Source organism: Callorhinus ursinus, unplaced genomic scaffold (genome assembly GCF_003265705.2).
Source record: "Callorhinus ursinus isolate GAN/ISIS: 27379988/994484 unplaced genomic scaffold, GSC_fseal_2.0 scaffold15, whole genome shotgun sequence".
In the NCBI taxonomy this organism is placed as follows: domain Eukaryota; kingdom Metazoa; phylum Chordata; class Mammalia; order Carnivora; family Otariidae; genus Callorhinus; species Callorhinus ursinus.
The window spans coordinates 14,817,469-14,840,442 of record NW_027397077.1 but is presented as its reverse complement, the minus strand read 5'-3'; the positions used below and the strand labels follow the sequence as shown (position 1 = coordinate 14,840,442).

General features: G+C 40.0%; 1 protein-coding gene across 1 annotated transcript in view; it reads left to right on the top strand.

Moving 5' to 3' along the window:
* The window catches only part of LOC112834243 (protein CFAP20DC-like), a 46,030-nt gene extending 26,660 nt beyond the window's left edge, over positions 1-19,370 (top strand). Inside the window, exon 5 of the mRNA XM_073901463.1 lies at positions 19,248-19,370. Coding sequence (XP_073757564.1) covers positions 19,248-19,290 — 43 coding nt within the window. The 3' untranslated portion in view covers positions 19,291-19,370. The remainder of the gene's footprint in view (positions 1-19,247) is intronic.
* The last annotated feature ends 3,604 nt before the right edge of the window (positions 19,371-22,974 follow it).

Sequence of the window (22,974 nt, the reverse complement as noted above, 5' to 3'; positions counted from 1 at the left end):
GTTATAACAGATAATCTAGTCTCAGTAACTTAACACTGTAAAGGTTGTTTTCTGTTCTTGCCACAATTCAGACCAGTGGTAGGGGCCCTGACCACCCACAGTCATTTAGAGACCTACACCCCTCCGTCTTCCATCTAGGACCTTAGAGTCCTCTACTGGATCTTCTGTATCTGGACAGCAGGTACAGAAGAGAGAGACTAGAGAGTCTATCTTTCATGGGAGGATATTTGAGGTCACATTCCTCTGGCCAGAATTCAGATACCCCCCATAACAGCATTGGAGGCTGGGAAATAGAGTCTCGCTGTGGCCCAGAAGAAAAGGAAACAACAGGCTTTGGCCAAAATACACCATCCTTTACCAGCTGAGTTCTAATAAATAAGTTAAAACTATGATTTATAGTCTGCCCTTTTGCCCTTATGAAACTTAAGTCGTACACAGTGCAAAACAGTTAATTCCTCATGCTCTGAGAAAAAATGTAGGGACCTACAGTCAAATAATTTTTAAATATTTTAAAATTTTATTTTGAAAAAATTTTGAACTTAAAGCATTTAGTTGCAAAAATAGTACAAATAACTACCATATACCTTTTACCCAGATTCACCAGTTATTAATATTTTGCCACATTTGCTTTTACCTTCAGTGTGTTTGTGTGTGTGTGTGTACAAACACATTTTTCCCCAAACTGTTTGGGAGAGAACTGCAGACTTCATACTCCTTCGCTAAACACTTTAATATGTGCCTACTAAGAACAAAGACATTGACTGACATAACCACAGTACAGTTTTCAAAATCAGGGTGTTCAGCATTGACACAATATTATTATCCATGGTATAGACCTACTGTCCTTTATAGCAGTTGTGTTTTTAGTCTAGCATTACACATTGCATTTAGTTTGCATTTGTCTTCAGTCTCCATTAATTTGGAACAGTTCCTCAGCCTTTCTGTGTCTTTCACATCAGTGACATTTTTGAAAAGTACAGCCTAGTTATTTTGTAGAATGCCTTTTCATTGAGTTTGTCTGATGTTTTCCTTATTAGATTCAGGTTATATATTTTTGGCTTTAGAAATACTATGAAAGAGCTACTGTATCCTTCTCAGTAAATTTTATCAAGAGGCATATGATGTCAGTTTGTTCCATCATAGGTGGTGTTCACTTTGATCACTTAGTTAAAGTGATGTCTGCCAGGTTTCTTCATGGTAGAGTTACTACTTTTCTCTTTAAATGAGTAAGTCATTTTGGGGATATACCTTCATAGTTTGTAAATACCTTGGTCCTCATCAAGCTTTCCTTTACTAGTTTAGCATGATGATTCTTACCTGAACCAATTATTACTTATAGTGGCTGCAAAATAAAGTGCATTTTTAAAATAAATTTTTTGTATTTTATTTTCTAAGATTTTATTTATTTATTTATTTGATGGCGGGGAGAGAGAGAGAGCACAAGTAGGGGGAGCGGCAGGCAGGGGGAGAGGGAGAAGCAGGCTCCCCACTGAGCAAGAAGCCCGATGTGGGACTCAATCCCAGGTCCCCAGGATCATGACCTGAGCTGAAGGCAGACACTTAACTGACTGAGCGAGCCAAGTGCCCCAATAAAGTGCATTTTTTAAAGTTATTTTCCAATTACACATACGAGAAACAAGTGTTGTAGACATTTGTTGGCTGTCTGCCTAGCATACTTTGCCACATTTTTCTCTTCCTAAAATTTTCTGAGTTTTGTTTGGGTATATCCTCCTGCCTAATGGCAGCCTACCTACTTCCAATAAAACTGATGACAACATAGCCACTGGTGTGGGTTTTGATTGATAGGTCAGTTAGCACGTTCTATCCACTTAGCCACATTTATTCTTTGAAGAGTGGGACTCTGACCTACTTCAGCCCAATCAGAGTGAATTTTAGGGCTCTTGTTTCGGTTGCTGGACTAGTAGTACCATTCGCATCTGGCACCTGTCCTGTGGCCATGAGGATAAAGCTGACCCAGGTGGCAGAAGGGGAGAAACTGAAAGAATTGCATCACTGATGACCGTTTTGGGCTGTTAAGTCAGTCAACCCTGAAGCCTCCTCCTGTGTGAGCTAATAAATTTCATTTATTAAGTGAGCTAGCTTGAATTGGGTGTTCTGTTAACTTCTGACATAGAGTCCTAACTGATAGTCCTAGGAACAAATAAATAGTCACAGCTCTTTTACCTGATATTTAAAAAAATGGCAAAAAGGATGCATGCGTAAAACTTTTCCAACACCCAACAAAAAGAAATGGGCATAAAGGTTGGTTTGTTTCCTCCCCAGGTTGGTGACAGCACCCTGGAATAGGCTACTAAGGGGGGTTAAAATATCAAGATCAGCAAGATCTGTCCACAGTGTCAAAGGGTCCGTGAGTTCATTTGTAGTAGTGCAGTTGTTACAGTTGTGAAGAGGGGCTAGATTCATTTGACTCATTTCAGTTAACCAAGCCAGCTTGAGTGAATTAAAACACAGTAGGGGCATCAAACACAGCTATGTCGGAGTGTCACAGGAAGCCCAAGGACAGCGATGCAGCTGGGTGTGGAAGCCAGCATTAGAAAGCCTTTAAGTACTCTCTCTCACTCCTCCATCTCAGCTCTTCTGTGTTTCTTCTTCATTTCCAGTCCTACCAGGCAATTTCAAAATACCTAGAGAGAGAATATAATTGTGTTAGTTTGGTTCAGGCATTCGCTCCTGTTCAGTTCAGTTGCACTCACTGGCATAAAAATGATTTCAGAAGACCTAACCCTGAGGGTACGGAGATTTCAAGGAGTGAGTCAGACTCCAGAGTTGGCCACTAGAGAAACGTTTATGAATGCCACAGCCAGCCGAGGGCATAATGGTAAGCAGGAAAAAATTGATTCGTGATGTCTTTCTTCCCATCTCAAGACTCCTGCCCTTCATTATTAGCCTGTATTTCTCTCATTTGAATTCTTGCTAAGATGCTCACTAATAAGGTCTTAGGTGTGGGTCCTAATCATTTCCAGGATATGTTTCATTTTACGAAGTCAGTGTTTCACACCAGCAGCCTGGGAATTTGAACTGCAAATTCTCGGGCCCCACTCCTGAAGTACTGAGAGAGAAACCAACAGTCTGTGTTTGAACAAGTCCTCCAGGTGATGCTGATGCATTTGACCTTTGAAAACCACTGCCCTGGGGAACTCCTGGGACTTGTCTTCTTCCCGGCCTCTGTTCCTTATCGGCCAGGTTTTCCTCACCCATTGCCTCAAAAGAGCTAAGCTCCAGGCTCTAAAGAGGAAAAGACACCTGAGTGGTAGAAAGGTTGCTGTGTTCAGCTCTAGAGCCTCCGTCTCTTCAGTTTGGACCCAAGGGCCCACCGTGCATCTAGCATTTCTGGACATTCTTCTGCGCCTCCGCGGAAGCCTGAAAGTCCCTTCTCCACCTCCCTGCTCTTCCTACGACTCCCTCCCTTCTCCTCCTCTTGCTTTTCTCCCTTTCCCTCCATCTTGTTTCTTCATTCTCTTCTCTCCTTCTTCATCCTTCCTCCTCTTTTCTTTTTCTTCTCTTTGCCTTCTCTTTAGTGTCCACCTTTTTTTTTTTTTATTCTTGCCCTGTGCCCTCTACTTCTTTTTTCTTTTTTGTGGTCTCTTATTTTCTTTTTCCTCCTTCCTTCTCCTCATTTCTTGTAATTCTCTACTTGTTCTTCCTCCTCTCACTTCTACTCCTAGGAGGGGTAAACTTGCTCAAGAAGAGAAGCTGAATGCCTGAGGGCCACAGAAAGTGGCAGATGCCATTGCTGTTGTCCAGGTTGCTACCTACAGACGTCCTTAGACCGCAGGGCACCTTCAGGATTATCCAGGGTCTGAGCCTGTCCACTCCTGCACCTGTTCAGCAAGACCTCATCCTATGCTCTTCAGCTCTGCGTCCCCTCAGCTTCCCAGCCCCCTCCCAACCCTGACCCTAGGAGCAGCTCACACTGCCATGTGCTGGTACCTGTTTACCAGTGAACTCAGCAACCACACAGGTTACAGGAGGAGGTGGGGCTAGGGAGGAGCCCGGATGTTTAACATTTGCTAGTTTCTGTCATGTTAACGTTCCCACTATGGCTGCTTTCAAGCTACTAACCTGACATCACCGAGTGAGGAGCTGGGAAGACATGCTCACAACAACTCGCACAAACCAGTCAAACCCACAAACACATCAGGAGGGCCTCACTAGCCCCGGCCTACAGGTAGTACTACTGCCTTCCCCCATTAAAGCAGATGTTTGATGTTTTGGAGTTAACCATTAATGAATGGATTACTGTAATTTGAAACGTCAGATGTTTGTTCACTCATTATTTAACAGATACTCATTTTTTGGAACGGTCCTTGGAATAATTAAAAATGGCAGTATATAATAATTGCCACAACACCACCTTATAGTTCAACTAAATAAAATTTAGCTGCAAATACTGCTCCCAAAATTGCAGCCTTTTCAATGATTTGTAAACCCTTTTACTTATGAGTCTGGGCTCGATCAAAATATCACTATAAATTGACAGCATTTTTGGGTTTTATATATATAATAAAGTCTCGGTTAATATTCAGTTAAAACATAGAATATCATTCTGTCACCCTGTCTTTTTTATTAGTATTCTATAGAATCTCTGGTGGGTTTTTATTATTTTTAAGTAGCTTCACATTATGTTTTATGATACATTTCTTCCTGCAACAGTTTTGCATACAGATGGAAATGTTGGGAATCTGGTTTAAGGCTGATCTTATTTTTTTATTCTGTTATGTGATTGATCTGGTCAGTGAACAAGAAATTCTTCGAGGCCATCCATCACTCCAGGCAGCAGTTGAGCTAAACCTTCTAACTCACTGCTTCCAGTCAGTCATGCAAGTTTCGGGTTATAAATATTGAATGTGCAAACAACTGTTTAAATTAGCTGTCCTATCTATTTTATGCAATCTCAGTAGAAAAGCAAGCTGATATATTGTTTAGTGGCAAGAAGTAGAAGACAGTGAATTCAGTATTATCCTTCCATACATCATTGAATTCATCCTGTTGGCAAATATTTAAAATAGATCAAATTAATTCCTGTTCCCTTAAGTTAAATTAGAAATAAGGCAACTGAGCATGTAATTTATGTAGCTTTTTTAGTTTTTATATTCAAACAGTAGCAAGACTGTTAATCATTGTAAATGTAGCCATCTGTCATAAATATAGTAGCCAATTGTTAAAAGCATAGTTCTGTGAATTTTGTTACCTCTTTGCAATAACAAAAATAGCTTAATATTTGGAAAATATTTGGGCAGCAAGGAAAGTAGCAGCTGTCTTGTCCCACCATTCCTGGTAAGCATCTAGAATATTGAACATGTGCAGGTGTTTGTGCTTCTGCTACTTGGACTTGTAACAAGTGGGCATACTTTCACTAGTTTTGATATACAGAGTAGATAAAATTGCCAACCATTTGTAGTGACTTCTAGGACCCTTACGTATGTGATGAATTTAGGTAAACTTCCAAAATTGCTATCTGTGTTTTAAGTTCATCCTTCAAATTATATTATTCTGGGAACATCCTTTCAAATAGCCCACATTAATAGCATACGTGAACTGCCTACAAATGAGAAAGTATCTCTCTCCCTCATAGGCATGCAGGGTGTTCAGCATGTGTCTCTTAGCAGTTGGGTTGCAACCTAACAGAAAAGCTGGGCAAGATTTTATGTTATTTCTGTGGCAAACACTGCTCATTACCCTCCCAGATCCATGGTTCTCTCCTTCCTTTAGCAGAATTTTGGTCAGGATGGCAGTGAACCCAGCTAAACAGATGCACCTTCCTGTACTCCCCTATAGCTAGAGACAGCCATATGACCTAGTTCTGGCCAATGAAATGCAAGTGGAATTCACTTGGCAGTACTCCCAGGAAAGCTTTTTAAAACGGACACACTCAGCTAACTTGTTCCTTTAGCCCTATGCCCTTTGGCACTTTGCTCTTGCCTTGTTTTCTGCTCCAAATGTGAATACAAGGCATGGAAGCACAGCAGCCTTCTTGAGAGTATGACTGCAAAACTGTATGTGAGGATGGCATGGGGGAAAATGGAGAAAAAAGCTGGGTTCCTGATGGCGTTTCTGAGCCACTAACCTGCCCCGAACTGCCAGTCCTTAGACTTGAGTGAGTAAATAAGCCTCATTTTTGTTTAAACCACTATTTTTCAGCAATACTTATAGTCTAACACATCTCTAACTGATACACTTCTCTTTCTGAGTTATCTAAGTCTTCGTGAAATGATGCATTGTGTTTTTTAAAACATCATCTACTTTGGAATTACAAAAGTCAACTTTGACATATGTCCATATGTGAACATAATTTGAACCAAGATTGCTGTATTAATAAACTGCATGGCTGATAAATGTACAAATGGTATTGTGTAATAATTTTAGTCGTAAAGACCACAATTTCAGGATAAAGCTCGGGATTTTCTTAATGTCATCTCTCAAATCTTACTTCCTTTTGTCTTTGATCAATTCCTGTCATCTTTTCTCACCCTTCAAGTGCTCATAGTCAGGTAGAGGCTAATTTATAAACAGTAATAATGTAGTGTTACAGGTCCTAGAAATATTTGTCACAAATGTAAATCTGATTTCATTATTTCCCTGCTTAAAAGCTTTCTGTAGTCTTTGATGTGGTATTAAAGGCTTTTTCATTCTGGCTCCCATCTGTCTTGTCCAATCACATCTTCTTCCTGCCTCCCTCCCTTTTTCCCAACATATTCCCTCAGCCCTGTGCTGCTTAAAACCACTGGACTTCTGGTAGGATCCTGAAACTATACCATCCGTCCATTCTTTCATGTCCTCCCTTATCCAGTCTCTTCTCCATCTGTGAACACATCCCACTCATTCCAAAGAACTTGAGTTCAGATGTCTTTCTCTTTGAAGCTTTCCCTGACTCATCTAACTTCATCTTCCATGTTTTCTGTAACATTCTTTTTATGCTTCTATTATAGCACTTATTAGGTTGGTTTATATTTACTTATCAGTATGTCTTTCCCAGGAGACTAAGTTCCATGAAAAGATGAGCTAGCTATACTTTGTTTTGCAGCTTCAGTATCTAAGTCAGGATCTGGAATGGAGTAAATACTAAGAATTTTTCACGTTTTTAGAACAAGAAAATTAAAAAATTTTTTCTGCCCCCTCCTTGAGTGCTAAAATTATTTACGTGTTTATTAATGTATCCCTGTGAAGGAAATGCTGCCAGCAATAGAATATTCATCAGTTATACAACAAATAATCATCCATCTGAGTCATCCCTGCATCTGCTTTTTTTGAACCATGACTGACTTTCTTGTGTCTTTCATTTTTTGATTACATACCACACATTGCATGTAAAGAACAGTAAAGCCTTAAGTAAATAACATTCACCTCCACAAAGAACATACCCCTTCTTTTAGACTAGTGGAGGAAGCCGGGACAGAGTCAGTTCATGGTTGGGCTGGGGCAGGGCTCTGAAGCTTGAAGCTTCCCTGTGATTCACTTTGTTACTAATCCTTCGAGGGCAAGCTCAGATCCTTCCCTTCAACAGGGCTTGAGCTCTGACCACTGGCAAGATTTAGCAGATTCATAGACACATGGCTTTCCAAACTGTAAGAGATCTCTCTCTCCTTTATAGTCTAGATGCCAAGCCTTTGGGCCCCTAGGGAGTTCTCTTTGTTCTCAGTCCTGCCCCTGGCTTTCTGTGCCTTGGGAGATCTGTTTTTCCCCTGCTGCCTGACCCAAGCCTACTGAGGAAAGCTGCCTTACACTCTGTGAAGGCCGAGAATTCCTTGCAGAGTTCCCTCTCAGCTGTCCTGGTCACCCCGTGCCTCCAGAAGCTGAAATCCCAGAGCGCCTTAGATGAATTTCCCTCCACTTTCTAGTTCCACCCTGTACATTCAGTAAACTGCCCCCAGCCCTTGGTGGAGATCCATGGGAAAAGGTTGTCAGACAGGCATAGACTTGCTTTGTAGGGGGACCTATCAGCATACTGATCCATCACTCAGCCTACAGGCCCCTATGACAAGCAAGGCTGATTGTTCATCTCCATCTATAGCCGATTCTTTGTCTTCCTTCTGACATGCTCCAAATAAGAACAGCCACTGGCCATTGGCTTCTCCTTTCCTATGAAGGGTTCATGCACTTCTGGAATTTAGTTCAGGTAGGTCTCTTTGCATCCCCAGCTCTCTGATGGGTTTCTAAAAACTATGACTTCATAATTTATCAGGCTTGTTTTGGTTGTTGGGGTGAGAATAACAGTCTTTAGCCTCTTTCTAAGAGGCTCCTTCTCTCCCCTTCCATCCTTCCATTCGTCCATGCTTGTGTGTGTATACATACTACAAATATATATTAAATACTTTCCCTCGATGAGTAACACTGTCTCTTATATATCATTTCCCTTCCTCTACATCCTCAAATTATCAAAAGGTACATCCTTATTGCATTCATTATATGTAGAAGGAAATAGTTTCAGCTTTCTTAAGGAAACAAAAGGTTCTTTTCACTGAAACTCACCTTTTTTTTTTTTACCTATTTCAGTGTGTCTAGGATATTTTGCAAAGAACAGTTTACTAGTTCATATTGTCTTTTAGGCTTCATCAAATATAGAAATGAGAATAATCAATTAAATTTGATGAGTTCACAAATAATATAGTCACTATTAACCACAAGAAGATGAAGAATCAAATGATGAAAACATGCAGTTACATTAATATATTGAAACTTTGATGGCAGTAAGAGCTAATGATAGTTCTGCAGTACTTATCGCCTGCCTAGAAAATAGAGTGGTGGCATAATAAACATGATGTTATCAGTATTTCATATCAGTTGAGTTTGTCTAAATTGGGTAAAGTGATATAAAATGACTGAATACGAACATGAAGTTTATATAAAAATTACATAAGAGCAAAATTTGAAAACTATGAGAGCAAAATTCATATATGATATACTTTGAGCATGTTATAGTCTCTCAGTAGAGTGGTATTGACCACAAAACACAGAGACATATAAGAGGACTTCACATCAAGTTAGCTTTTTTTGCATAACAAACCACTCCAAGATTCAGTGGCTTAGAAGTATTATTATGTATGATTTCTCATGCATCTAAGGGGTGGGTGGGAGTTGGCTGATGTTGGCTGGGCTTGTCTGGGTAGCTGTGCTGGAGGTGACAGGGGGCAGTTGGCCTGTACATACCCCTCCTGTGCTGCAGTACAAGGACCCCATCGTTCTGCTGAAGGAGACAGATAGAGTTAGGGGAGCTGGCCAGGTGCCATATGACACAGATGGTCAAGCAAAACAAAGACGAGCACACACTGAGTCTGAAACAGGGAAAGGTATTCCCACACAAGGTGACAAGTCCAGCACAGACTGAGGACTTCCTTTAGTTCTTGATAAGGAAGTGTTCCAGGCCCAAGGCCCATTCTTAGACAACTGACAAGGGGTCAAAGGATTACACATGTGAGTCGGCCTTTTCCAACAGTATTTTCACAAAGAATGTCAGTTAATCCCATTCTGTTAAGAGAACTTCCTTTGTATTTAGTTTAAGCAAAAACCAATTTGGAAAAAAGCCTTTAGTAATTGAGGGCAATGCAAGGGAAGTTAGAAAATCTTCATTCTATTGTTTGTTTTAATTACAGGCTCCTCTGCTTTCTTCCTGCATGTTAGTTTCACACCTCTCCTGGAATGCTCTACAGAGGCGAAATTAGGATTGACCCGATTTTACCATCATCAGGCATAGTCTGTCATTTCGATACATTGACTGCTCCATTTTCATATCATGTCTGGAAAATAGAAACAGATGTTTTCAGGCTTGCCCCACTAACATGAGATTTCATCCATCTGTGTCTAGACATACTGCCATTGCCAACACTGTGTCTTGGATCTTTTATGGGGATTTGTATGGGTTGCTTTGGCATATATGTGACTGTAGGTTTAAAAAGGTATAGAATAGTACCATAAATATAGTCCAACTATGAAAGTAGCCTGTAGCTTGCCTATTGTGAAATGGGTCCAGCTCTCCAAATATTAACTCTGTGTCTGAATCTCTTGAATAGATGAGATTATATAACACCTGTAAGTTTCACGTAAACACCAACAAGTTTCTGGCTAAAAGATCTGTGTAGCAAATCTTCATTTCCTTCTCTCCTATTCAGAACTTCTGTTAGAACTATGACACCTGCTTGCCCTGCATCCACCTGATCTATCTGTTGTCTTGGGGGAAAAAAAGGAGAAATAAGAAACTAGGTTGTCATAATGCATAAAATCAATATCTTGTTTCGGATGACTGAGAATCTTATATACAGCATTTCATAATTCTTAAAACCTTTCCATTTTTTTCCCCTCCCTTCTGTGCTGCATTTTTAGTATGGCTAATCAGTACATTTCCCACCCCCTCCAAACCCTCGTAGCTCTTAAAATACTACAAAATCGATCTTTTGATTCATCATATAACCACAGGAAAAGAACATAGGATTTTTCCATCACAAATCCTGGATGTCTTACAGCTTTGTCGTTAAACCAAGACCTTGGGCAAGTGATTTCATTTTTTTAGGAGCCCCAGTTTTTTTATATGTAAAAGGAGAAAACACCTACTTAATGTGAGGATTAAGTTTGATGATAAAAAGAAAGTGTTTTTCAAGCTGTACAAATGTTAGTTCTTGTTAAAAGAAGGTCACAAGCACTCTCCTTTTCGTATAAACTTTCAGTATCAGCCCCTTGGGTAAGGGAGAAAGATGAAGAAAAATAAAACCAATCCCAGTTAATAAGCCCAAGAACATTGATTTGCCATCCCTCACTACACCTGGAGACCACACCAAGTTGATCAGATTTATGGCTAAGAGTAGGAATAATAGAATGTAAAATTCAGAAGTGCTCTCTATGTTAATTTGTCAGTAACTTGCATTATTGTTTTTTTTTCCCCCCTCAAGGTGTCCAGGAGGCACTTCAGTATTTCTTATAATCAAAATTGTAGATTCATCAATGATAGTTCTTAAAGCATAAATTACTAGGTAGATGTTTTTTTTAGAATTTGAATTTTGAGTGAGACTTTAATTAGTATTATGTAGTGCCTAGCACATCATAGTCGCTCAGTAAAATGTAACGAGTGAGTGAGTGAATGACTTCCCATTTAAAAATACTTCTGCCAACTCTTCTCACATAACACCATTTTAGTTATGCTGGATATAAAGTCCATTGTTAAGAGACATTCATTTTTCCCATTTCTCCCCTTTGTTCAGAAATTGGAGATGCGACCCCCTGCGCTGGGACCAGGTAGCCCTTAGGAAGGGAATTCATGTTTATTCAGCACATGTGTGTGACAGATGTTCCTGTCAGCATCATGTCAACCACTCTGGAGTAAGAGGTATTTGAGTTCCCTTTTGTAGATGAGGACATTGAGATTCTAAGAGTATCTTTCCCAAGGCTTCTCAGCAGGTTAAAAAGTGGGATCCCAATCAGTTATGTCAAGCTCTCATGGTCCATGTGCTTTTAATGGCATTGTTCTATCTCCTAGGCAATGGTTAAGATGGTGGCCAAGCACGTGGCATTTCAGTACACTATAAGTATTTGAAAATACCAAAAGTCCTAGCCTTGTTTAGTAGTTAACCTTTTCTATTTAGAATGTTCTCAGTTTTGGAATCCTGTCTTTACCACAAGTCACCTTTGTGTCCTTCCCCTCAAGCCACACTCCTCGGCAGAGGGCCTGGGGAGCCCCTGACTCCTAGGAGACCAGAGAGTGACATCAGGAGCTTCCCTTTCCTCCCAGAGGCCACCCCTCATCGGAAGTGCTGCCTGTCTGGTTCTCTGCTTTTGAGAGATTAGAGGAAGACTTCTTCTTCAAAGGCCAAACCGCCAGTCGTCAGGGTTACTACCCCCTGTCTTTTCTTGTCGATCCTCTATAGTACATTGTACTATAGAGGCCGTGTACAGGGCCCTGCCTTCACTGTGATATCAGAGTCTTCATGCAATAAATGTCGAGATGAAGTATGTAAATTATAACTTACTGTGCTGTGTTAATTATTTTAACACATTTAGACTTTCTGGGTCCTCTCTTCCCTTCTGTTTCCATTCAGCAGGCTTTAGCCCTTTGAATTGACTCTTTCTTTCTCTTATTTCTTTGATTCCAATATGCAACCTAGTTTTAGTAACATTTAATTTTTTAAGCCTCTTGGGATTAATAGGGGAATTCTTCCTTTTCATTCTCTAATTTAAACCCAGATTTCTCTGTTGTTCCCCATCACGTTCACATCACCCAGTTTACCTGTCTCCATGGGTGATATCCTTTCATGGCTGAGTTTCTAGTCAGTGCCCTAAGTTCTACTTCAAAGCGGTGGTATTTCTCCATAAATTATTCACCTAAGCCCCATCCCAGCTGGTGCCCCTTGAACTCTGGTCCAGGAGCTCCCCAAATGGGCCTTCCTTTTTGGAGGGACACAGTACTCTGCTCTGCTCTCCGGAAACAGAACCTCTAATACGGTTCTTCACATTCTGCCCACCCTCCAGTTTGCCTCCTGTTCTGTCTCTATTTCTGTCAGTCTGACTCCCCCCACCATCTCTCACATCCCTCCTGGATTCTTCCTGAGTCCGGCTCTCTCATAAACTGACAGGCCCTGATACTGAATATGTTTCCAGTTTCCTCCATCAGTGTTCCCAAATCTCCTAGCAGGCACACAGCCCCTCCCTGCCCACCTTGGTAATGGTTTATTTCCAGATCTTATCATCAGGTCATCGTTTCTGCTCCTGAAAACATTAGCACAAGCGTCCGTGTTGTTACCGTTATCACAGCTCTTTCTCTCTGACCCCAGCCTCATTAGACTGCTAAAAATCTTGACTGGCATTTTGAAGCTGAAACATTTCTTCTTCACCCTGTACCTCTACCTTAAGCTTTATCTACACCCCATCCTGGTCATCACAAGGAACTCATGCAAATGGAGAACAGTGAAGCAATATAAGTAGCATATGGTACAAAAGGGCAAAGAAGGAAAATTCAGCTGTGGTAGTTCTCTGTTAAATTACAGAGTTGAAACTGGATTTTCTGGTGTTTCAAATAACAAGTACCATCAAAACCTAGAGCCCTGATAAGACCAGTGAAAACCTTTTCTGAGTTAGCTCTAGTGACTGGCCACAGTGCGGTCCTTTCCTGGGAACAATCCAGTGAGAAAAATCAGAGGGCCAAGGGTCCATATAAATATGCATCATTGCAGTTCCCCCAGGCTTGGTACTTTACAATCTGTTTGTCTTTCCCTCCCTCTTTCTAAGAAGTGTGAGTGGATATGGGACTCTTGTACAATCCAAATAGTCACTAACCATCTCCTGTCTTATCCCCTCTGTTGATACTGCTGATGCTCCCACCCTAACCTAGGTCCCAGTCTCAAGCCTGGAGTGTAGCCTCCTTACTCAATCTCTCGTTCATGTTTTTTAAGACTGTTCGGCTGCCTATTATCTTATAGCATTTTCTCTGGTCCCCCAAACTACAGTGGATTCTAATATACCACCACATAAAGCCTAGATTCTACTGACCTCGTTCACCTCTGCCATAATCTGTCTTCACACTCGCATCCGCCCTTGCCATACACACAGATCTTGCTTCTCGTCATCAGACATGCTCCTGTTCTGCTTTCTTCTCTGCCTCTGGCCATCATTACGTCTCTCTCCTAGGCCTGGTTGCTAATAAACCTCCCCTCGTGTCCAAGTCCTCATCAGTGATGGTGATGATGTAACAAGCTCAGAGGCAGTGAGCAGTGGCTTAGAACTGGACTACCCACCCGCTGTGTGATTTTCTATGAATTAACCACTTTGTGGCTCAATTTTCTCCACCGCAAATGAGGATATTAAAAGTACTAAATGATCTCCAACTCTGTGTGGCTGTGACAACACACACTGATCTCTTGCTCAGGGTACATGGAGGCTACAAGTATGCTGCATTTCCACTCTACCGGTTTTTTCATTCCAGGATGTGGGTTGACATGCCATCATCAGGGTCAGCATTGTGATGGAGCCTCTGGGTGCCTCTTAGACTCCTGCAGGGTGGGTCACATCTGCCCAGTTCCACTGGCAGAGGCTATCCCCTAGCTGACCTTAGAGTCATTGAGGTAGGGGGATGTATTCTCCCACAGGGAAAGGAGTAGGGGATATATGTCCATAATAATGCAGTCCACCATGCTGCTTCATAGACTTATTGCAGGGCCTAAATATGTTCATATGTGTGAGAGCTTAGAAGGGTGCCTGGCAAACAATAAGGACCTAGTAAATATCAGTTGTTATTTTTATCGTTAAGTCTTGTGCCAGATTTCTATGCTAAGCATCTTACATGTATCTTATCGTTTACTTCTCAAAATTGATATTAATCCTCCCATTTTGCAAATGAATAAACCGAAGTTGACAGAGGATAGGTACATTGTTTACAGTCACACTGTTTGCAAGGGACAGAATGGGCATTTAAACCAGGCCTGCCAGACTTCCTTTGCTCCTAACCTTCTACTATTCCTGTAAACATGTATTGGGAAGAGTCTTCCTAATTTTATGAGCCTGTTTCACTGCTGTTAACTGCAGTCTCCACCACCCCGTACCCTGCTCTGACCTTGAAGGCCTTGCCCATGCAAAGACACACAGCTGCCAAAGTTTTCATACTGATTCTAATGACCTTCAGATTTGAGTTCGTGTCATTGGTTCCTTTATTCAAACAATATCGAGGTTGATTCCGTGGAAGACTGGGTGTGGTTGGTACCTGGATTCTCTCAATCACATATTTGGAGAGCTGAGTTTATATACCCCCCGACTTTGCTTTCTGTGGGATTGTACTTGTCTAATTCCTTGCTGGGTCTCCCAAGCCTTTTCCCCAAGGCAGAAGCCACACCCCACAGGGAGTCCATCTAGACATTTTTATTCAGAAAGTTACCTATTTGTCCCTCTTCTGGTATCTCGTGGGTGGGCAAAATATCAAATAAATCACATGGGCATTTACAATTCTGTGAGGTTAGACCTGTCTGTCCACCTTCAAGACTTAAGAGTTTGGATGGGGCACCTTTGTGGCTCAGTTGGTTAAGACACTGCCTTCAGTTCAGGTCATGATCCCAGGGTCCTGGGATCAAGCCCTGCATCAGGCTCCATGCTCAGCAGGAGGCCTGCTTCTCCCTCTCCCACTCCCCCTACTTGTGTTCCCTCTCTCTCTGTCAAATAAATAAAATCTTAAAAAAAAAATAAAAGACTCAGAGTTTGGAGCGTTTCCTTAAAAGAACTCGTTGGTCATCATGTTCACTCTTCTGAGCCCAGGGCAGGGAAGCCCTTCCCCCTCATATTTGGTTCACTTATTGGAAGTATTTCCTCCATGAGGATATGAGCTTCACGAACGTTAGAGACCATGTTTCATGACCCTCCTGCTTTTCCCCACAATGCCTACAAGCTCGCGGGCATCATTGGGGGCTGCCTGAGAGAACACGGAGAGATGAATTAGGTACAGCCCCTCTTGGAGCAGCACACAGTGGAGGAGCATTCTCTTGGCTCTAAGATGGAGACAGTTAATGTCATCATAACTGAATTGAAGTTCACATTTGAGAAGAGACAGTCTAGTGAAGTGGTAGGAGTGTGCTCTAGAGCCCAGACCGCCTTGTTTATATCTCAGCTCACTATTTACTATCTGGAAACTTCAGGCATCAATTTTTGCATCCGTAGGATGGGAATAATAATAGTACTTATTTTACGAAGTTACTGTGAGGATTAAATGTTAGCGCAAGTGTTGGACACATGATAAGAATTCAAGAAATCTTAGCTATTTTATGTAACAAAATAACACATATGAAAGTACATAAAATTGCCTAGAACAATGCTACTCAAAGTGACCATCCACAGTGAGATGAGGAACTTATGCCATGATGTAAATCAACACTCTTCTTCCTTCTTTGAAAAACTCTTGTTAGGGAAAAAGTGCGTGCTTTGAAAAACTCTTGTTAGGGAAAAAGTGCAAGCAGACTTGCATTCTGGCTGTTTGTCTTCTTTGTGCGTAGTCCTGAAGGGTCCACAGACCATGCCTCTTGCCCCTGACCTACAACGTGCTAGGCAGTCAGTATAACCTTGTTTAATTATTTACTCTAGCCTGAAAAAACGATTTAAGAGGTCTTACTAAGGTAAACAAATACAGTGAATTTTGTAGATTTGAAGTTCCCTTATAGTTATTCATAGTCTTTCTGTATCTTCAAAGTCACAAATAGGATACACAGCCATTTTTTTCGGTAAAAGTTGTGAACATTTTTCTAGTAGGAAGAGGATAAATGTAGCCTTGTGGGTCATCGTGGGAAGTCAAAATGGACTTTTTCAGATAGCAGGAAGACATAAAGGAGACACCCTCATTTTCTTTCATCAGCACTGTTAGCATTTGTTTACAGACTCAAATGTAAAAAGACAAAGCACAGTTTTTATAAGGGAGATTTATTTATATAAATAAGTTTAGAAACTAATGCCTGTTTACCAAAAAAAAAAACAAGTATGGTGGTGTTACCTAGATAGAAATTAATATTTTATGTCGACACTTTTTTTGCCTCATTTATACCAAAACCAAAGCAACCTAACATGAAAGTTATAATTGTATTAGTCTAGGTTCTCCAGAGAATCAAAACGTATATATTTATATTTAATATATTACACATTGTATATATGTTATGTATATGGAAAAGATTTATTATAAGGAATTGGTTCATACAGTTATGGAGGCTGAAAAGTTCCATGATCTCCATTTGTCATGCTGGAGATCCAGGAGAGCCCATGGTATAGTTCCAGTCTGAGTCCAAAGACCTGAAAACCAGGACATGGAGTAAGCTCCAGTTCTGGTCTGAGTTCAAGTCCAAGTACAAAGGCAGAAGAAAAGGAGTGTCCAGCTCAAAGTTAGTCACACAGAGAATGAATTCTTCCCTCTGCCTTTTCTTCAGCATAGGCCTCCAACAAATTGCATGAGACCACCCACATTGGGGAAGGCAATCTGCTTTATTCTATCTACCAATTTAAATGTTAGTCTCGTCCAGACACACCCTCACAGACACATCCAGAATAATGTTTAACCAGATATCTTGGCATCCTGTGTCCCTGTCAGGTTGACACATAAAATTAACCATTACTGTAATATTAGACACAGTGCCCCAAAAAGGTAGACTTTTTTGATTCCTATATACTTCCTTTTTTTTTTAAGATTTTATTAATTTGAGAGAGAGAGATTGAGAGAACAAGTGGGAGGGGAGGTAGAAGAAGCAGACTCCCCGCAGAACAGGGAGCCCAATGCGGGACTCGACCCCAGGACCCTGGGATCATGACCTGAGCCGAAGGCAGACACTTAACCGACTGAGCCACCCAGGCATCCCCTATATACTTTCTAATGAATTTATATCCTATTTAAAATATATTATTTAGCTTAGTTTTGGATTTTAATTCCTTATTTTTGAATAAAATTTGTTCTCTTTTTAATTTCGACAAGTAGCATATTTTTATGAGGGGTTCTTTACATCCATATCTGTTGCATTATAAGTGAACATTTAAAAAACATATGCCAGTGGTGGTTCTGGCAAATTTTCAGTTGCAGTTGCAGAAGAATCCTGTTTCTGAGCTAAAAAATAGTTTTGGGAGATTATAGAGGAAACCTTTTGAGTGATGGAGCAGAGGAAGACAGGCTGCTTTGTGCAACTGTATCTCCTCATATCGTCCCGAAAATGGCATCATAAGGATGTACGGTGAAGGTGGTAACCCTCTGTCATTCCAGAAAAGAAAGGGATATAGGTAGTGCAGCCTGAAGGTTCTCAGGGCATGGAGGAAAAACGTTTCAAAAACAGAAAAGTACTATTTGAAAATGCAAAAGAAAATGGCTATCCTAGGAAGGAATTGGATTATTTTTCATGGATAGCCTTCCTGTAACCCTAACGAATAGTACCATAGCTCCACCTACTGCATAAAGAGGCAAAGAGGCAAAACACTCCATCAAAAAGAACCTTCTTCCCCCACCCCGAGATTTTTTTTTTTTAATCTTTTGGTTCTTTATCCAAGCAAAGTCATTGAAACTGTTATTTTTTGCTTCCAATCATCCTTTTTCTCCTCTTCCTACTAATTTCACGTTTGAAAGATTTATGGGTATCATTTCAAAAGCTGACATTTCAAAGAAAACATAATAGGAAATTATAATTTGATGATTTGGTTGAGGTGTCTGGTAGTGCGTATACATAAAGTACAATTTAGATACATATCGCACTTGAATAAAATATGTGTGAGAAAGATTGGAGGAGAGGAAAGGCAGTATTGTTATCTGATGAGAAGAGCAGGGGTTTTAAAGACCTGAATTCTCGGGCACTAATTTGCTTGGTGCCTTGGGCAAGTTACTTAACTTTTCTTTGTGTGCTGCAGTTTCTCCGTTTAAAAAAAAAAAAAATGAAGATAATGGCATATGCCTTTTCTCTGCCTCATAGAATTCTTATCAGAATGATAGAAGATCAGGTAATACCCCACTTCTCCAGCCATCATGCTTCCAGCCACAGCCCATCTGTAAGGATCTCAGAAGCAGGCAGAAAAAGGCCTGTGAGCCAGGAGAGCACTGCATGCTTTGAGAAAAGCCAAATTCCATTGACTTGGAATTGTGTGTGTCTGTGTGTGCATTGTTTCTCCACTGTAGTTCTTTCCTCTCTATAGCTACCTAGGAAAACAGATTGTAAAACTGAAAAGGTAGGAAAGGATGGTGGAGGCAAGTGCACATATCTCCTGAGAAATTCACCCAGGAAGGTACCTGGACAGGAGATCCCGGGAGCCCAGCAGCATTTTAAGGCCAGAATTGGGAGTAAACAGTTTACTGAATCTCAGTTAGTTACACTGTATTGGGTCTCTGTTTCAGAGATTACAGGCCTTAGCAAAAGTTGTCTGATTCATGTCTAGAATGTGCTTTTGCAAAGAAGTTTGTGCCGCATTTTAGGGAGAGTTCCATTAAAAGGAAAAAGGTGTTTTAAGGTATATGCATATTGATGTTGATAATCGTTATATATCAGTATATCATTTTTTCGTCCATGGTGGTAGATATATTCAATATCGTGGTATTATTTTAGACATATTTTTATTTTCCTCAATCAAATGGAAAATTACTGCCCCAAGTTTCCTACCTTATGACTTCTTATCTAATTTAAATCCCTTTCCAAAGTATTTAAAATCCGGGAAAATGAGTTAGATTCTGGAAAACTGATTTTGCAGGGTAAGGGGGTGGATGTCTCACAAAATAAAAGTGTAAATTAAATATTTTTCATTGTCTGAACACCTAGGTGGCTCAGTCAGTTAAGCGCCTGCCTTCGGCTCAGGTCATGATCCCAGGGTCCTGGAATCGAGTCCCACATCAGGCACCTTGCTCAGCGGGGAGACTGCTTCTCCCTCTGCCTGCTGCTCCCCCTGCTTGTGTGCTCTCTCTAAATAAATAAAATCTTAAAAATAAATAAATAAATAAATAAATAAATAAATAAATAAATAAAAATATTTTTAAAAAATAAATATTTTTCATTGTATTTACATTTTATAAAGGCTTTCAGTAGGACTGAAAGCTTAAAGTTCCAGATGGTTATTTATGTCGGTATTTTCTTTTATACCTTAAATTACTAAGCATTATATTTTCATGCAGTAAGGGCCACAAATTATTCATGTATTTCATATTGAAATGCTTTTATATAACATCTTCGTTAAAATACATACTAAATTTATAAATGCAAACTTGAATGAATCCCAGAAATCTTTCTACATTTGTTGTCTGACAGAGGCAGGCAAAAAATGATACCCAGTATTCTTTCCCATCTGAGATGGGATAATCTGAGAATTCAAATAAGGTCAGCATAGATCAGGGCTTCTCAAACTATTTAAAGTACCAGGTGTTTTGTTGTTGTTGTTTAATTTCCTGTTTGTCTAAGACCAATATATTGTTTGACTAAGTATACATAGTACCAGTACATAGTTAGGGCCATATGTTATTCATGTGCCTTTGACAGCTCCAAGCCTGGTCTATACCATGTCCAACCAGATGAGTCCAGTGATCACATACTTGGATGTCATAACAATGTCAGAATACTATATAAGTTTCTGAATACTTACTCTCAATTTTGGTACTTGACTGGTCACGGGCTGGTAACAGTATGCTTGCAGGCAACCACCTTGGAATAGCATTGGATAGATCAGTAATTAACAGCACACATCTAGAACCAGACTGCCTGGGTTTGAATCCCAGCTTTGCTATTTGCTGGGTGTGAGACCCCGGGCATGTCCTTTAACCTCTCTGTGCCTTAGGTTCCTTATTGGTGAAATAGGGATAGCAATGCTAACCCATTTCATAGGATTGCAAGCAAGCATTATATGACTTCCCGTAAAACCTGATCACTTAGTTTCCTTTTACGTATTTAGCAGCAGTGATGTTCCTAAGTCAACCAAGCTGAATTTTGAACCTAATTGAAATTTCTATATTTTTAAAAAATTTTTATTTAAATGCAATTTAATTAACATATAGTGTATTATTAGTTTCAGAGATAGATTTTGTTGATTCATCAGTTGCATGTAACATCCAGTGCTCATTAACATCAAGTGCTCACCCAGTTACCCTATCCCCCCCCCCCCCCCCTCCAGCAACCCTGTTTGTTTCCTATGATTAAGAGTCTCCTATGGTTTGCCTCCCTCTCTATTTTCATCTTATTTTATTTTTCCTTCCCTTCCCCTATGTTCATCTGTTTTGTTTCTTAAAGCCCACATATGAGTGAAATTGTACGGTATTTGTCTTTCTCTGACTGACTTATTTTGCTTAGCATATACCCTCTAGTTCTGTCTACCTCATTGCAAATGGCAAGATTTCATTCTTTTTGATGGCTGAGTAATATTCCATTGTGTGTGTGTGTGTGTGTGTGTGTGTGTGTGTGTGTGTGTGTGTACACATCTTCTTTATCCATTCATCTATCAACGGACATTTGGGCCATTTCCATATTTTGGCTATTGTGGACATTGCTGCTATAAACTTTGGGGTACAGGTGCCCCTTTGAATCACTATGTTTGTATCCTTTGGATAAATACCTAGTACTGCAATTGCTGGCTCTATTTTTAACTTTTTGGGGAACCTCCATACTGTTTTCCAGAGTGGCTACACCAGCTTGCATTCCCACCAACAATGTAAGAGGGTTCACCTTTCTCCGCATCCTCACCAACATCTGTCATTTCCTGACTTGTTAATTTTAGCCATTCTGACTGGTGTGAGGTGGTATCTCATTGAGGTTTTGATTTGGATTTCCCTGATGCCAAGTGATGTGGAGCATTTTTTCATGTATCTGTTGGCCATTTGTATGTCTTCTTTGGAGAAATGTCTGTTCATGTCTTCTGCCTATTTCTTGCCTGGATATTTTGTTTTTTGGGTGTTGAGTTTGATAAGTTTTTTATAGATTTTGGATTTTTGATATCTGTTAAGACATTTGCAAATATCTTCTCCCATTCCATAGGTTGCCTTTTGGTTTTGTCAACTGTTTCCTTTGCTGTGTAAGAGCTTTTTATCTTGATGAAGTCCCAATAGTTTATTTTTGCTTTTGTTTCCCTTGCTTTGGAAACGTGTCTAGCAAGAAGTTGCTGTGGCCAAGGTCAAAGAAGTTGCTGCCTGTGTTCTTTTCTAGGATTTTGATGGATTACTATCTCACATTTAGGGCTTTCACCCATTTTGTGTTTATATTTGTGTATGGTGTAAGAAAATGGTCCAGTTTCATTCTTCTGCCTGTGGCTATCCAATTTTCCCAACATCATTTGTTGAAGAGACTGTCTTTTTTTCTTTGGATGTTCTTTCCTGCTTTGTTGAAGGTTAGTTGACCAGAGAGTTGAGCGTCCATTTCTGCGCTCTCTATTCTGTTCCATTGATCTGTGTGTCTGTTTTTGTGCCAGTACCATACTGTCTTGATGATTACAGCTTTGGAATAGAGCTTGAAGTCTGGATTGTGATGCTACCAGCTTTGGTTTTCTTTTTCAACATTCCTTTGGCTATTTGGGGCCTTTTCTAGTTCCGTACAAATGTTAGGATTATTTGTTCCATTTCTGTGAAAAAAGCAGATGGTATTTTGATAGGGATTGCATTGAATGTGTAGATTGCTTTGGGTAGCATAGACATTTTAACAATATTTGTTCTTTAATCCATGAGCATGGAATGTTTTTCTGTTTCTTTGTGTCTTCCTCAGTGTCTTTCATAAGTGTTCTATAGTGAAATTTCTGTATTTTGCCAATGCGTCTAGGATAATTGTGTCAAAACCTAATTTACTTTTAAGGTGTATATTTTAAGCAAACATAGATCATGAAAGTAATCTAAGTCAAGGATATTATTCTGGGGGAGTGTGATTTATTCATTTAATATGAATGAATGAATCAAATATTAAAGTATATTTAATATTCAGTGAATAATTATTGAACATGCCTTTTCATATTCAGCTTTTAGAGGACATCATGAGGTTCCTAGGAAGTAAGCAGTTTGTCAGTGAGCCTCTGTCAGAGGTCACAGTTAAAGAAGTCTGGCTGGAGATGGGTATATCTGTTTTCTTAGTCACAAAGATGTCGTTGTCACTTCCTTAGCTTGAACTGTTTTACTCAGCCTCCGCATTTAAGTTGGCATGCTTAGAATAGCAGATGCTAGTCCTTTTGAGTTATCTGTAATGAAATATCAGTAATATTTCTGCATTAGTAATATGCTGCGCCAATGATGCATTCTCAGCTTTCATAAGTAACTGTTGATATTTCTTCTGGGAGAATTGATGAGTATTTGTTTCTTAGGGAAATGACTTAGCATGTGGGACACAATCAGACTACACAGTATAGGCCAAAAGGTATAGAAAATATTATAAATGCCTTCCTTTGAAAATAGATTTTATTCATTCATTCATTCATTCATTCGTGATTGTGTACCCAGAAAATGTATTTTTTAGTGTTTTTGCTCATTCACTCACTTAATATTTATTTGTGCCCACTATGTGCCAAGAGTGGTTCTAGGTGCTGAGA